This window comes from Lynx rufus, unplaced genomic scaffold (assembly GCF_022079265.1).
Source record: "Lynx rufus isolate CCGP_SWC_20201006 ecotype Redwood Valley unplaced genomic scaffold, mLynRuf1.p SCAF_12, whole genome shotgun sequence".
Taxonomy (NCBI): Eukaryota; Metazoa; Chordata; class Mammalia; order Carnivora; family Felidae; genus Lynx; species Lynx rufus.
In genome coordinates, this window is record NW_025814826.1 from 39,710,683 (window position 1) to 39,723,883 (window position 13,201).

A 13,201-nucleotide genomic window follows, 5' to 3' on the forward strand; every position below is an offset into this window, starting at 1 on the left:
AATGTCATTACTAGCCACAAGTTTTGTAGTGACCCACTGTCTTTTTCTAAAGCATCCAGTTTAGTTTTCTTTGAAATGGCACCTTCCCTTCTTTTTGTATTCATATTTTACTGATTTACACAATACTGATTAAATAACGAAAATACAATGACAAGCAGAGCCGGCAGAATGATTTTAGAATGACCAAATCTGAGTATTAGTGATGTAAAACTTCACTAGCAGAAACAGAATTGTTATTAGCATAGAAGTACTGAGTGGCCTACTAGCAGTAAACATTAAGCTTACTTTGGGCTTCAATCAGTATATTAAATAGAAGAAACAGAGAATACCAGTTACTCCAGTCACTCAGTTAAATGGAGTCAATAAAGAGATATTTTACTGCAGGTTGATGCCTACATAGGCATTTAGAACATCATGTGGTATTTCCATTTAGTGAGAAAACAATGGAGTGGTCAACAAATACTAGAGATTTTCTGGAAAAAAATTACTCTCTCCCTGACAGCATGCACAAATTCCACATTCCAGATAGATTAAAAATATAAATGTTTTAAAGAAAAAGTAAAGTAACTTTGTTAGAAGATTAATCATGTTTTAATCTCAGGGTGGAGAAAGTCTTCCTGTGAAAAATAAAAGACATGTAGGAGACAGGGAGAAAAATATTTGCCACAAAAATAACACAGGACTAGTATCGATAGCATATAAAGAGCCTTAACAACTCAAACAGAAATACATTATCACTCAAAATGTTTAACTGGAAAAAGAATATGAGTAGGAAAACTAAGGTTAAAAAAAATTAAGCAGAAAAAAAAAAATCACCTAATACAAGCCCAATCCTATAATCCTTTCTAACATCCTCTTACTGAAACACTATGTGGTTCTCCATGGTGTGGATTCTCTTGTATCGTAAAACGTCATAAATACAACGTGTTCAACTACAGATGAGTACCTGGCATCTCTGTCTGGAGAACACTGGTGAAGGAATGGTTAATTGTAAAATTCCATCCTTTGGAATACCAAACAACTGTTAAATACACTGAAGTGGATTTAAAAAGATCTCCAAAATAGTAACTGGAAAAAAAAGATGCAGAATATATACAGTAAGAATCCATATATGTTTAAGCAACTAAATGTTGTGGTATGACAGCACAGAATAAGGTGTATACAGATACACGCTAGTCTGTTAGAAAGGAAAAAAAGATCTTTACACAGAGCTTAAGCCTGTTAAATCACTATTCTTCACTTCATACAGAATCGCGAAGGTTGTTTTAAACCACTTTCTTTTATTTTTTTTTTAATGCTTATTTATTTTTGAAAAAGAGAGAGAAAATGAGCGGGGAAGGGGCAGAGAGAGAGGAGAAAAGAGGATCCAAAGCAGGCTCCAGGCTGACAGGACAGAGCCCAACGCAGGGCTTGAACTCATGAAAAGCAAGATGATGACCAGAGCAGAAGTCAGACGCTTAACCAACTGAACCCCCCTAAACCAATTTCTTTTAAATGTAAGGTTACACATAACTGAGATTGCTGGAAGTCTAATTATCAGATAAATGATTTCATATTCAATATAATGACTAAGACATTCAAATATATAAATATAAAGCTAAAATAAAATACAAAAGAAAACACAGTACCTCTCTTACATAAGTTAAATGATAGTTTAAGTGAAAGCAATCTGAATGTTCCTAATTTTTGAAATCTAAGTCTCAAAGGGTACATCTAATTTTAAATGGACTGTATGCAATAAAAATATTTTCTTCTGTAAATCTTAGAGTATTAAATTATTTCTGAATAACTTCCATTGACAGTTTTACAAAGTGTCCTCATAATAATGCTTTATGATACTGGCATTTATAATGTCTTAGTCCCACCCAATCATTTTCTTCTTCCAGACCAAAAAAAAAAAAAAAAAAAAAAAAAAGGTTTATTTAACTATATTCAAACCTATTGAAAATAATTCTGCAGTAACATTTCACAGCTGAATTGCAGAAGAATTAAAATTTAATTGATGAATGGAACATTTACTGAATGACTACATGTACAAGTGTTATATTAAATAAGTGCTTTGACTTTTTGCCATCTCATTTAACTATTACAAAATCTTATGAAATTGAAATCATTATGCACACTTTAAGAGAAAAAGAGCTCTGTTCAAAAAGATTAAATAATTTGCCTAGAATTCCACTGGTAAGAAAATGGCAGGGCTAAGATTCAAATCCTGGTTGACCCCAGTCCAAATATTGTCCCTCCTGTATTCCACACTTTCTTGAGAAGAAACCACTATCCAAGTTTTTCTAAACAAATGATACCTCAGATCTCACTGCAATTTCTGGAATACTCCCCTCCCCCTGCAAGAACAAAGCAAAACAAAACAAAAAAAAAACAAAACATTATGAATGCAACTACCATATTCAGTTTTTCTTCAGGCTAACACATTATATAAAATTTTTAATTAAATTCCTGGGTAAATAAAATGTAATACAAAAATTATAAGGTCAATATAGTGTATACAAATGACACAGTAAATCATATATGAACTGTATTTAAGAAATGGATGTATTTAAGAAAAACATCTCTAAACAGGAGTTTGAGGGCCTCTTAGTTAACAGCTAAGAAGATGAGGTTTGAATTGACGAGGCATTTTTCTAATACACATACGTTTACAGAAAGCACTACCCAAGTTCAAGGCAAAATGGTCAAGCAAAATTAAGCAAGGAAGCCATTTACTAGTATTATTACACACTGACATTTAAAATTTTGCCCTTTTATATGGAAGTGATCTTTTCTGGAGAAAGGCTTTCATCACTAATAACTGTTAAGCTTATTTGAAAGAAAAACAAAACATCCTTTTTCCTTTTCCCTTTCTCTTTTTTATGCTAAAGCTTAAAAAAATGATGTTTCATTAAGTGGAATTTGAACGAATAAGGTCTCTATATAACATAAAACTTTTAATAATTCATGAAGAACATATAGTTCAACCTTACCCCTCCCTTTTTATTTTTGTCTTTAACCGGGTAAATAAGTGGCTCCCTATTAATAAATGCAATTGTAGAAAAGAAGGTAAGATGCAGGTTTAGAGATGCTAATCTGGAGATACTGGCAGGCACCTCAGCTAGACTAACAAGCAGTTAAGGCAGGCATGTCATTAAGTCCATGACAAAGCCTCACAAATGCTGGTTTCATATGGAATCCACTAACTCTCCTCCCATTCTAAGTGCAATTTAAAGATGCACTATGAGATGACACACTTCTTTAGGATAAACAAAGTAGTTTTTCAGATAAATGGAAACATAAAGACTGAATGAATTCTCTAAATATTAAGAAACAAACACATTATTTAAAAAGAGGTCCTAATACCTAACAAAATGACAACATAAGAATTAAATTTTAAGAACTTTTTTTTTTTTTTTGCTTTCTTAAAGGCATTTTCTACTTCTTTTTTTTTTTTAAATTTTTTTTTTTCAACGTTTATTTTATTTTTGGGACAGAGAGAGACAGAGCATGAACGAGGGAGGGGCAGAGAGAGAGGGAGACACAGAATCGGAAACAGGCTCCAGGCTCTGAGCCATCAGCCCAGAGCCTGACGCGGGGCTCGAACTCACGGACCGCGAGATCGTGACCTGGCTGAAGTCGGACGCTTAACCGACTGCGCCACCCAGGCGCCCCATCATTTTCTACTTCTTAAAAGCACTCTTCCACCCAACTGGCATTTCTATAAAATTGAGGACTGTAAACACACACACTGACTTGGAAGTAGAACGCCTCTATAAACCTGTGTGTTGGGAACTGCTGCCATCTGCTGACTCCTGACAACATCTCAAGGTCAGACACATGGATTTCCTTTCTTGGGCCCTTACAGCCTTCTCTTTGACCACAATAGTGTTTAGCGCAGATTTAACAAAGGGGAGGTGGGAGTTATTTATAAACCAGCCACAGCAAAAGAACCTCTCAGGGTTTTGTGCATGTGTGCCTTTGACTCAAAAAAACAAAACACAACAACAGAAACAAAAACACAAAAATGACAGAAAAATGGGTATCAGAACAACTTTTCTGCTTAAAAAAAAAAAAAAAAAAAAAAAAGCCAATGTGTAGCCAGTGGCTAACACTCTCCACCTTTCTCCAACACATAACTTCAAACAGCAAGTCAATTTCTTGCTACTGATCTGAAAAATAAGAAGCACGGTATTCTTCTACACCACAGTTGCAGAGTTTTTCAAAACTTGGTCACTGATGGGGCTCCTGGGTGGCTCAGCTGGTTAACCATCTGACTTCAGCCTAGGTCATGATCTCTCCATTCCCGAGTTTGAGTCCTGTGTCGGGCTCTATGCTGACAGCTCAGAGCCTGGAGCCTGTTTCAGATTCTGTGTATCCCTCTTTCTCTGCCCCTCCACTACTCACGCTCTGTCTCTGTCTCTCTCTCAAAAGTAAATAAACATTTAAAAAAAAATGTGGTCACTGGACCACAGTCATTTAACATACTGATAAAGTGCAGATTCTCAGACCATGACCAACCTGACATACTGAATCAGAATCTTGAAGAACCATAAACTTAAATTAGCCTTTCTTTTTATCAATTACTCCAAGTGATTCTGATGTGCATTACATACAGTTTGAAAACCAAAGACAAAAGCTGAACTAAGCAAAAAAACTAAAACAATCCCAGACATGGGTCTTTAAAAATAAAATAAAAATATCCTTCTAAAGTTTGATTAAGGAAAAAGAAAGAACAGAGAAAGGAAAAACAGAAGATAATCTTAAGAGCATAAACATGCAAATTTATAGCAACAAATCTGAAAACTTAAAAAGAAATGAATGATCTTCTCTAACAAAAAAATATATTACAAAATTACCCGGAAAACAGAGTTTGACTAAACCAATTACCATAGAATAAATTGGATAGGTAATTGGAAGACTAACACTGAAAAGGACAAACGGATAGAAGACAGGTCCAAAAAGGATCTTTATTTATATAAGGAACAGATCATTCCAATCTTAAATTGTTCTAGCTCCAGAAAGCTCTCCTTTAGGCCAGCAAAACTTTAATGAAATTCTGACATATTCACCAAAAAAAAATTAAAGAAACCACTATAATTTGTGAAAGTACAAATATTTGAAAAATAAAATATCAGAAAATAGAAGCCAATATTGTATGAAAAGAATATATTCTTACCAAAAAAGGCTTATCCAGGAAATTAAGCAATTTAATAAATGTATCAATTTAATTCACTACATTGATAATTAATGAAAATCATATAATCATTAACAGTAAGTGGGTGCTGAAAAGCATTTGATAAAATACAGCGGAACAGAAACCGAAGGAAGCAACTTTAAAAAAATGAAGGGGCACGTGGGTGGTTCAATGGGTTAAGTGTCCGACTTTGGCTCAGGTCATGATCTCATGGTTTGTGGATTCAAGCCCCACACAGGGCTCTGTGCTGACAGCTCAGAGCCTGGAGCTGCTTCAGATTCTATGTCTCCCTCTCTCTCTGCCCCACCCCACTCATGCTCTGTTTCTCTCTGTCTCTCAAACATAAATAAGTGTTAAATAAACAAACATTTAAAAAAAATAAAATAAAATAATAAAGGCTATTTATCAAAACCAACAGTATTTTCTTAAGTAAATTTAAAAGCCATTATAATTAAAATCAAGAGCTAAACAAGGATACCTGCAACCCCCATTATTATTCAACATTGTTTCAGAGGTTCTATCTTGTAACAGCAATAAGACAAAAATGGAATAGCAGGGGAATGTTATTTCCATGTTCAAAAACATTAGAAAAGGAGAGATAAAACTGTTTCTTGTTCCTGATGATATAATTGTACCTTTTGAAAACCTAAATGGGAGTAAGTAAAAATTACTAAATTATCAAATAAGGTGGCTGTTATTTCAATGTTTATACAATAAGCATCTAAAAAAATAGCAAAACTTTATTAACAATGGGGTGAAACCTCAAAATTCTTAAGAATAAATTTAATAAAATGAGCATAAAGTCAAAGGAAAACTAGAAAACTCTTACTTAAGGACATAAAAGCATACCTAAATAAATGGAAAGACATACCATGTTCTGGGGTGGAAAAAAAAATCATAAAAATACCATTTCTCTCCAAAACAATATAAATTCCCCACTGCAGGAAAAAACTGGAGATTTCTCTAATTTTAACTAGACTGACTCTGGCCACCAGGCCCAGCTAAACATAGGGGTAAAGAACTCTACTGAAAGAAAGGAGGGGAATGAGTTAGATCCCCACATATTAAAAGATGGTACCACAAACTTTTTCCTTTTGCTTGCATCTCAGAAAACAGGATCATGCCTTATACCCCTCAGACAAGAACCTAGAGGACTCCTCTCTGGGGACAACTCTCCAGCCCAGGAGATAAACCTGCAAAAACCAAAATTTGGAGCCAGGGATCCTCAAACATAGTGTCACCTCACCAGCTGAAAAAAAAAAGGTATATGGTAGGTCTTTTCCATACAAGATCTAATACATTACAAGATCTAATAAATTAATATTAGAGTGTGTATTATACACGTTTTCTTTTTTTTTTTTAATGTTTATTTATTTTTGAGAGAGAGAGAGAGAGAGAGAGAGAGAGAGAGACAGAGTGTGAGCAGAGGAGGGGCAGAGAGAGAGGGAGACCGAATCTGGAGCAGGCTCCAGGCTCTGAGCTATCAGCACAGAGACTAATGCGGGGCTCAAACTCACAAACTGTGAGATCATGACCAGAGCCAAAGTCAGACACTTGACCGACTGAGCCACCCAGGCGCCCCTATTATACTGAATAATTCAAGGACCTTAGCTAAACAGAGAATGCATATGAAGTGCTCAAAGAGTTCAAGGATGAGATGATAAATGAGAACTATGAAAGAAAGCAACTTGAGGAAACTTTCAAGCCCTGTGTTCTAAATTATGATACCTTATTGCTTGTCAATAAAAATTAAAAAAAAAAACTTCCTAATTTTATCAGGAAGCTAAACAAACTTAAATATACATTATACATATGGAAAGGTGTATACTTTTTTGAACAAAAGAGATTGTTATTTCAATGTCAAGTTCAAACTGGGGAAGCAAGAGAAAGAAATTCAGTTGACCCTTGGACAATGAAGGTTTGAGCTGCAACAGTTCACTTATAAGTGAATTTTTTACAATTCAGTACTGTAAACCTATTTTTTCTCTTATGATTTTCTCAGTAACATTTTCTTTTCTCTAGCTTACTTTATTGTAGGAATACAGTACACAATACATACAACATATAAAATATGTGTTAAGATTTCTGGTCAACAGTATGGTATTAGTTAAGTTTTGGGGGAGTCAAAACTAGCACTTTTCTATTGCACAGTGGAGGAGGGGTTTAATGCTCAGATATCCGGTGTTGTTCAGGGTCAACTGTAGTTCATATTCTGCTGTGAATTAATAAACTGGAAGAGACTATTTTGTATGATGCAGAATTCCCAGTGCTTATGACAATGTGTAACATATAGCCGGTATTCAATAAATATGTTGAAGATTGAGTGAATAGTACAAATCAGACTATGTGACTGAGTTAGGCTCTGGAAGTCAATATTCTTAGGGAATTTACAGATATTAGATTTGTCTTCCTAAAAAAACAAAACACAACAGAATCTAAAAAATATAAAAGCCCTTAAAGTTAAAAGACACAATAAAATATGAATTATGCATATGTAGATTATGGACATGTATAATCATGTATAGGTAATATACTGCACATGTATGTCAGGCATTTGGCTCATATGTACAGGCTATCCTAGTACATAGTGTATATAGAGTGTGTATGTATACAGCGTTTTTATTTTTAATGAGCCTATAAGTAGAGAAACTAAACTAAATAAGGAATTGTAACTAGTTATTCTAATATGTCCACAGAAGCTAGCAAATGGGTCAGGAAAAGGGATCAAAGACATATTAGTCTTTGTCCAGATTCCATGTCAAATAAGCACTCTTATTAAAATTACAGTATTTGAGGGGTGCCTGGTGGCTCACTTGGTTGAGTATCCAATTTCTGCTCAGGTCATGATCTCACAGTTCCTGGGTCTGAGTCCCACATTGGGCTCTGTGCTGACAGCTCAGAGCCTGAAGCCTACTTTGGATTCTCTCTCTCTCTCTCTCTCTCTCTCACTCTCACTCTCTCTCTGCCCCTCCCCCACTTGTGTGCATGTGCGCTTTCTCTCAAAATAAACACCAAAAAATTTTTTTTTAATTTACAGTATTTGATTTCCTTTGAAAACTTTCCAATGGGAGAAGAAAACTATATTGACCAGTCCACACTGCTTATAATATTTCAAATGCTACCATTAAACTTTCTTTCCACATTTCCAATCAATCTTGTGATTTAAATTGGAAATTAGTATCCCAAATCACAATTATCAACAAGTAAACTGATAAAACCAAGCTTCTGGCCCAAAACTGTGACCCTACCATATCCTCTCCCAGCCAAGCATAGTACAAAAATGAATCAAAGAATCAATTATCTTTTTAATATTTCTCTTGGCTTAACACATGACTGTTCCTCCCTCCCTTCACACCCTGGCTTCTGCTCACCTTGCCATCCTCATCTCCAAACAAAGCCTGCATACATACTATTTTGGTCCTTCCATACATACACTGTGTTTTAGCAAACCAATCTAGAGTGCCTGTAGTGCACACATGTGCCTGTGGAAGTTTGCTGAATGTGCCTTTTAAGTCATGTGCAGACACAGCTGCCTCAATCTGCATGGCAAATTAACTGATCCTTCAAAATTCTGTTAAAGTGACAACTCCTCTGAAACTTCTTGGAACACTTCATCTCTCAACATTTATCATTTCCTCCTCTGTACTAGGTCTGCATCTTATCCCTACTTCCACTGTTACATGTTATCAATTTATTTGTGTATGTGGCTACTAAGCATAATAGCATTCAATAAATGTTTGCTGAGGAATATATATAAAGTATATATTTGTAATACATAATAGATATTCATACGTATAATAAAAATATATAACTAAGTACATATAATATAGAAGTAAATATTTATTATTCAGTAAAGTTATTTATCTCAATAAACCAAAGACTCATACCTGAACCCAGAGAAGAAATAAGAAGAGGAAGATCCTATCAAGAATGAAAAGACAACTACAAAGGATAAGAACAAGCTTTAAACAGTTGTTGTTATTTCAACAAACATACTGACCAAATCTTCTGCTGGATGGCAGGATTATAGAAAAATAAGAAAAACCCAGGGCCTAGACCAAGGGTCGGCAAACTATAGTCAACAGTTTGGAATTGAGCTTGGAATGCAGTCACATTCATTCATTTACATATCGTCTAATGCTGTTTTCACACTACCACACCAAAACCGAGCAGTTGTGACATAAGACTGTCTAACCTACAAACTGTACAATATTTATTATTTGGTCCTATGCAGAAAAAGTCTTGCAAACCTCTGGCCTAGAAGGAATTAAAAGTCCACATAGATCTGAGAGCCAATGGTTTGAATATTCCCAGAGGAGCAAAGTGAGGATGTCAGGGAAAGCTTAATAGAAGAGATGGTTTGCTAGGTCTTAAGTAAAGACTGGGAAGCAACCTGGCAAGAACTAAGAAAAAATGTTCCAGGTAGAGTTAATCACATGAAAAATGAGCAGAGGACAACAGGATACAGGGCATGTCTCAGTAACTGCAAGAGTTGGTATTGCTAGAGACTAGTGTACAAAATGGCAAAACACAAGGTTGGAGAGAAGAGCACAATAAACTGTATATACCAATGAGGAGTTTGTATTTTAAAAATAGATCACTTTGTATTTACACTTGCTAAAAAAAATAAAAAACAGACATACAGAAAAACAAACTACCTCTGGAAGGACACACCGGAAACTAATAAAAAGAATTTACAAGAAAACACAAATAAATGGAAAGATATTCCATTCTCATGGATTGGAAGAATCAATGTTAAAATGTCTATACTACCCAAAGCAATCTACAGATTCAATGCAATCCCAATTAAAACTCCAATGGCATTTTTCGCAGAAATACAACAATCCTCAAATTTGTATGGAACTACAAAAGACCTCAAAAAGCTAAAGCAATCTTGAGAAAGAAGGAACAAAGCTGGAGGCATCATGCTTCCTGATTTCAAAATACTTTACAAAGCTACAATCATCAAAACAGTATGGAAGTGGAGGTCAATGAGACAGAGTCCAGAAATAAAATCACACATATACGATCAATTAATTTACAATGAAAGAGCGAAGAGTATACAATAGGGAAAAGACAGCCTTTTCAATAAATGGTCTTCAAAAAACCGGACAGCCACATGCAAAAGAATGAAACTGGACCCCTATATCATACACAAAAATAAACTGGATTAAAGACTTGAATGTAACCTGAAGCCATAAAACTCCCAAAAGAAAACATAAGTGGTAAACTCCTTGACATTGGTCTTAGCAATGATTTTTTTGAATCTGACACCAAAAGCAAAGGCAACAAAAACAAAAATAAATGAGCGGAACTACATCAAACTAAACAGCTTCTGCAAAGGAAATGATCAACAAAATGAAAAGTCAACCTAGGGAATGAGAGAAAATATTTGCAAATCATAGGGTATCAAAATATATAAAGAACTTATACAATAGCAACCCACCCTCCCCCCCAAAAAAACCCACAAAGAATCTGATTAAAAAATGGGAGTGGTGCCTGGGTGGCTCAGTCGGTTAAGTGTCCAACTCTGGATTTCAGCTCAGGTCATGATCTCACAGTTCGTGAGTTTGAACCCCGCATCAGGCTCTACGTTGACAGCACAGAGTCTGCTTTGGATTCTCTCTCTGCCCCTCCCCTGCTCTGCTCTCTCTCAAAATAAATAAATAAACATGCTTAAAAAATGGGCAGAGCATCTGAGCATTTTTCCAAAGAAGACCTAGAGACAGCCAAACTATATGAAAACAACTATGACAGCAACTATATGAAAACTTGCTTCAATATCACTCATCATCAGAGAAATGCAGATCAAAACCACAATGAGATTATCACTGCATACCTACCAGAATGGTTATTATAAAAAAGACAAGAAGTAACAAGTGTTGGAAAAGATGTGGAGAAAAGGAAATTCTCATGTACTGTTGGTGCGAATGTAAACTGGTGCAGCCACTATGGAAAACAGTATGAAGGTTTCTCAAAAAGTAAAAACAGAACTACCTTATGACCCAGTGATTCCACTTCTGGATATTTATCCCAAGAAAATAAAAACACTAACTTGAAAAGATATATGTATCCTTATGTTCACTGCAGCATTATTTACAATAGTCAAAAAACAAAAAACAAAAAACCTAAGTGTCCATCAATAGATGAATGGATAAAGGAAATGTGTCATTATATAAAAAGTGGAATATTTTATTTAGCCATAAAAAGGAATGAAACTTGCCCTTGGTGACAATATGGATGGTCCTTAAAGGCATCTTGCTAAGTGACATAAGTCAGAAAAGACAAATAACCTATTAATCTTACATGTGGAATCAAAAAAAATTCAATCCATGATTCTGTAGATGCAATGTAGAGGTGTGCTAGAAAGAGCAGAGAGCAGTTAGGAAGCTATTATCATTCTACTGACCGTTTAAAGCAAATACATTAACAATCTATTGTGGAATTTACAACATATGAAGTAAAATATAGGATAAAAATAGCTTGAAGGGTAAAAGGGAAATAGAAGGAATTACTACCATAAAGTTTTAGTGTTAGAGGCAGACTATTACCATTTAAGGATGAATACTACAATCTCTACATTAATCATTAAAAAAAAAATAATAGTATAAACAGGTTTAGATAAAAAGCCAAGAGAAAATTAAATGGAATTTTAAGAAAATTTGACTAATTCTAAAACAGGCAGGAACAAAGGGATAAAGAACAAAGAACAGATGGGACAAACTGAAAAGACAGGAAAATGGTAACATAAACCCAACCATATCAGTAATTACATTAAATATAAATGTCCTAAGCCCTTCATTTAAAGGACAGATTGTCATGCTAGATACAAAACAAGACCCAACTATATGTTGTTTATAAGAGACACACTTTAAAAATAACAACACTGTCATGTCAGGATGGTTGAGTGGTCTAAGGCATCAGACTAAAAACAACAACACTGATAAAGTGAAAGAAAAAAGACAGAAAAAGATGAATACTACTAATAAAAAAAGCTATCACACTATATTAATATTGGAAGATTTCAAGACAAACAAAAATCCTTCCCAGAGTCTAGAGATAAAAAGGGCATTTCATAATGCTAAAAGGACAAATCCATAGCAGACAAAATGTTTGTGCCTCAATTAGCATGATTAAAAATACATAAAGCAAGAATTAAAAGGAAAAATAAACAAATTCACTGTCATAGTCAGAGTTAATACTTCACATTAGAAAAAGCAGACATGAACAGTTACATTAACATTGATCTATAAAATCCATTAGAATTGTTGCTCGTTGGTGGGTGTGGAGGGGAATAACAAGTGATAAGAACAAAGGGAAAAATTAAAATTGAATTAAACAGAACAGAGCCTTATATAGATTAACGATAGGATTCCATAGATTAAAGATATGTGTACCTCAATTCTCTGGATATCAGATTTTTTTTTTTTTTTACATTTGTTTATTTTTGAGAGACAGAGAGAGACAGTGCTAGCAAGGGAGGGGCAAGGCAGGGGCGAGAGAGAGAGACAGACAGACAGACAGAATCAGAAGCAGGCTCCAGGCTCTGAGCTGACCTGAGCCAAAGTCGGACGCTTAACCAACTGAGCCACCCAGGTGCCCCTGGACATCAGATTAAAAATGAAAATTAAGAATCAGATTTATTGGAAAATCCTCTTATTACAGGTATTTTTCTTACCAGCATCACTGTTAAATTCATAACTCTTCCAAGGTTATCAATGTAGTAGACGCTGTCTTGATACCATGAATCACTGTGTAGGTAATTATACATTCCAAAAGCATGCATGTGTTCCAGTGTATATTGATCATCTCGAAGTTTTACTTCTGCCACAGCTGAAATACAAGAAAAATAAACATAAATACAGGTTTCACTTTCGATTCTTTCTGCAGAATGCTCACAAGGTGAAGAAATCACAGAATGCTAATCACAAAGGCTTTAAGAACAAATTCACTATATTATTTATTCTAAAACAATTTTTAGACACCCACTAGGCACTGTGTGTAGAGGATAAACAGTGA

General features: G+C 34.8%; 1 protein-coding gene across 1 annotated transcript in view; it reads right to left on the minus strand.

Annotated features, from left to right (window-relative positions):
- NUDCD1 (NudC domain containing 1) overlaps nucleotides 1–13,201 on the minus strand; it is a 74,789-nt gene that overhangs the window by 48,723 nt on the left and 12,865 nt on the right. Inside the window, exon 2 of the mRNA XM_047074115.1 lies at nucleotides 12,861–13,015. Within this exon, the coding sequence (XP_046930071.1) occupies nucleotides 12,861–13,015 (155 nt within the window). The remainder of the gene's footprint in view (nucleotides 1–12,860; nucleotides 13,016–13,201) is intronic.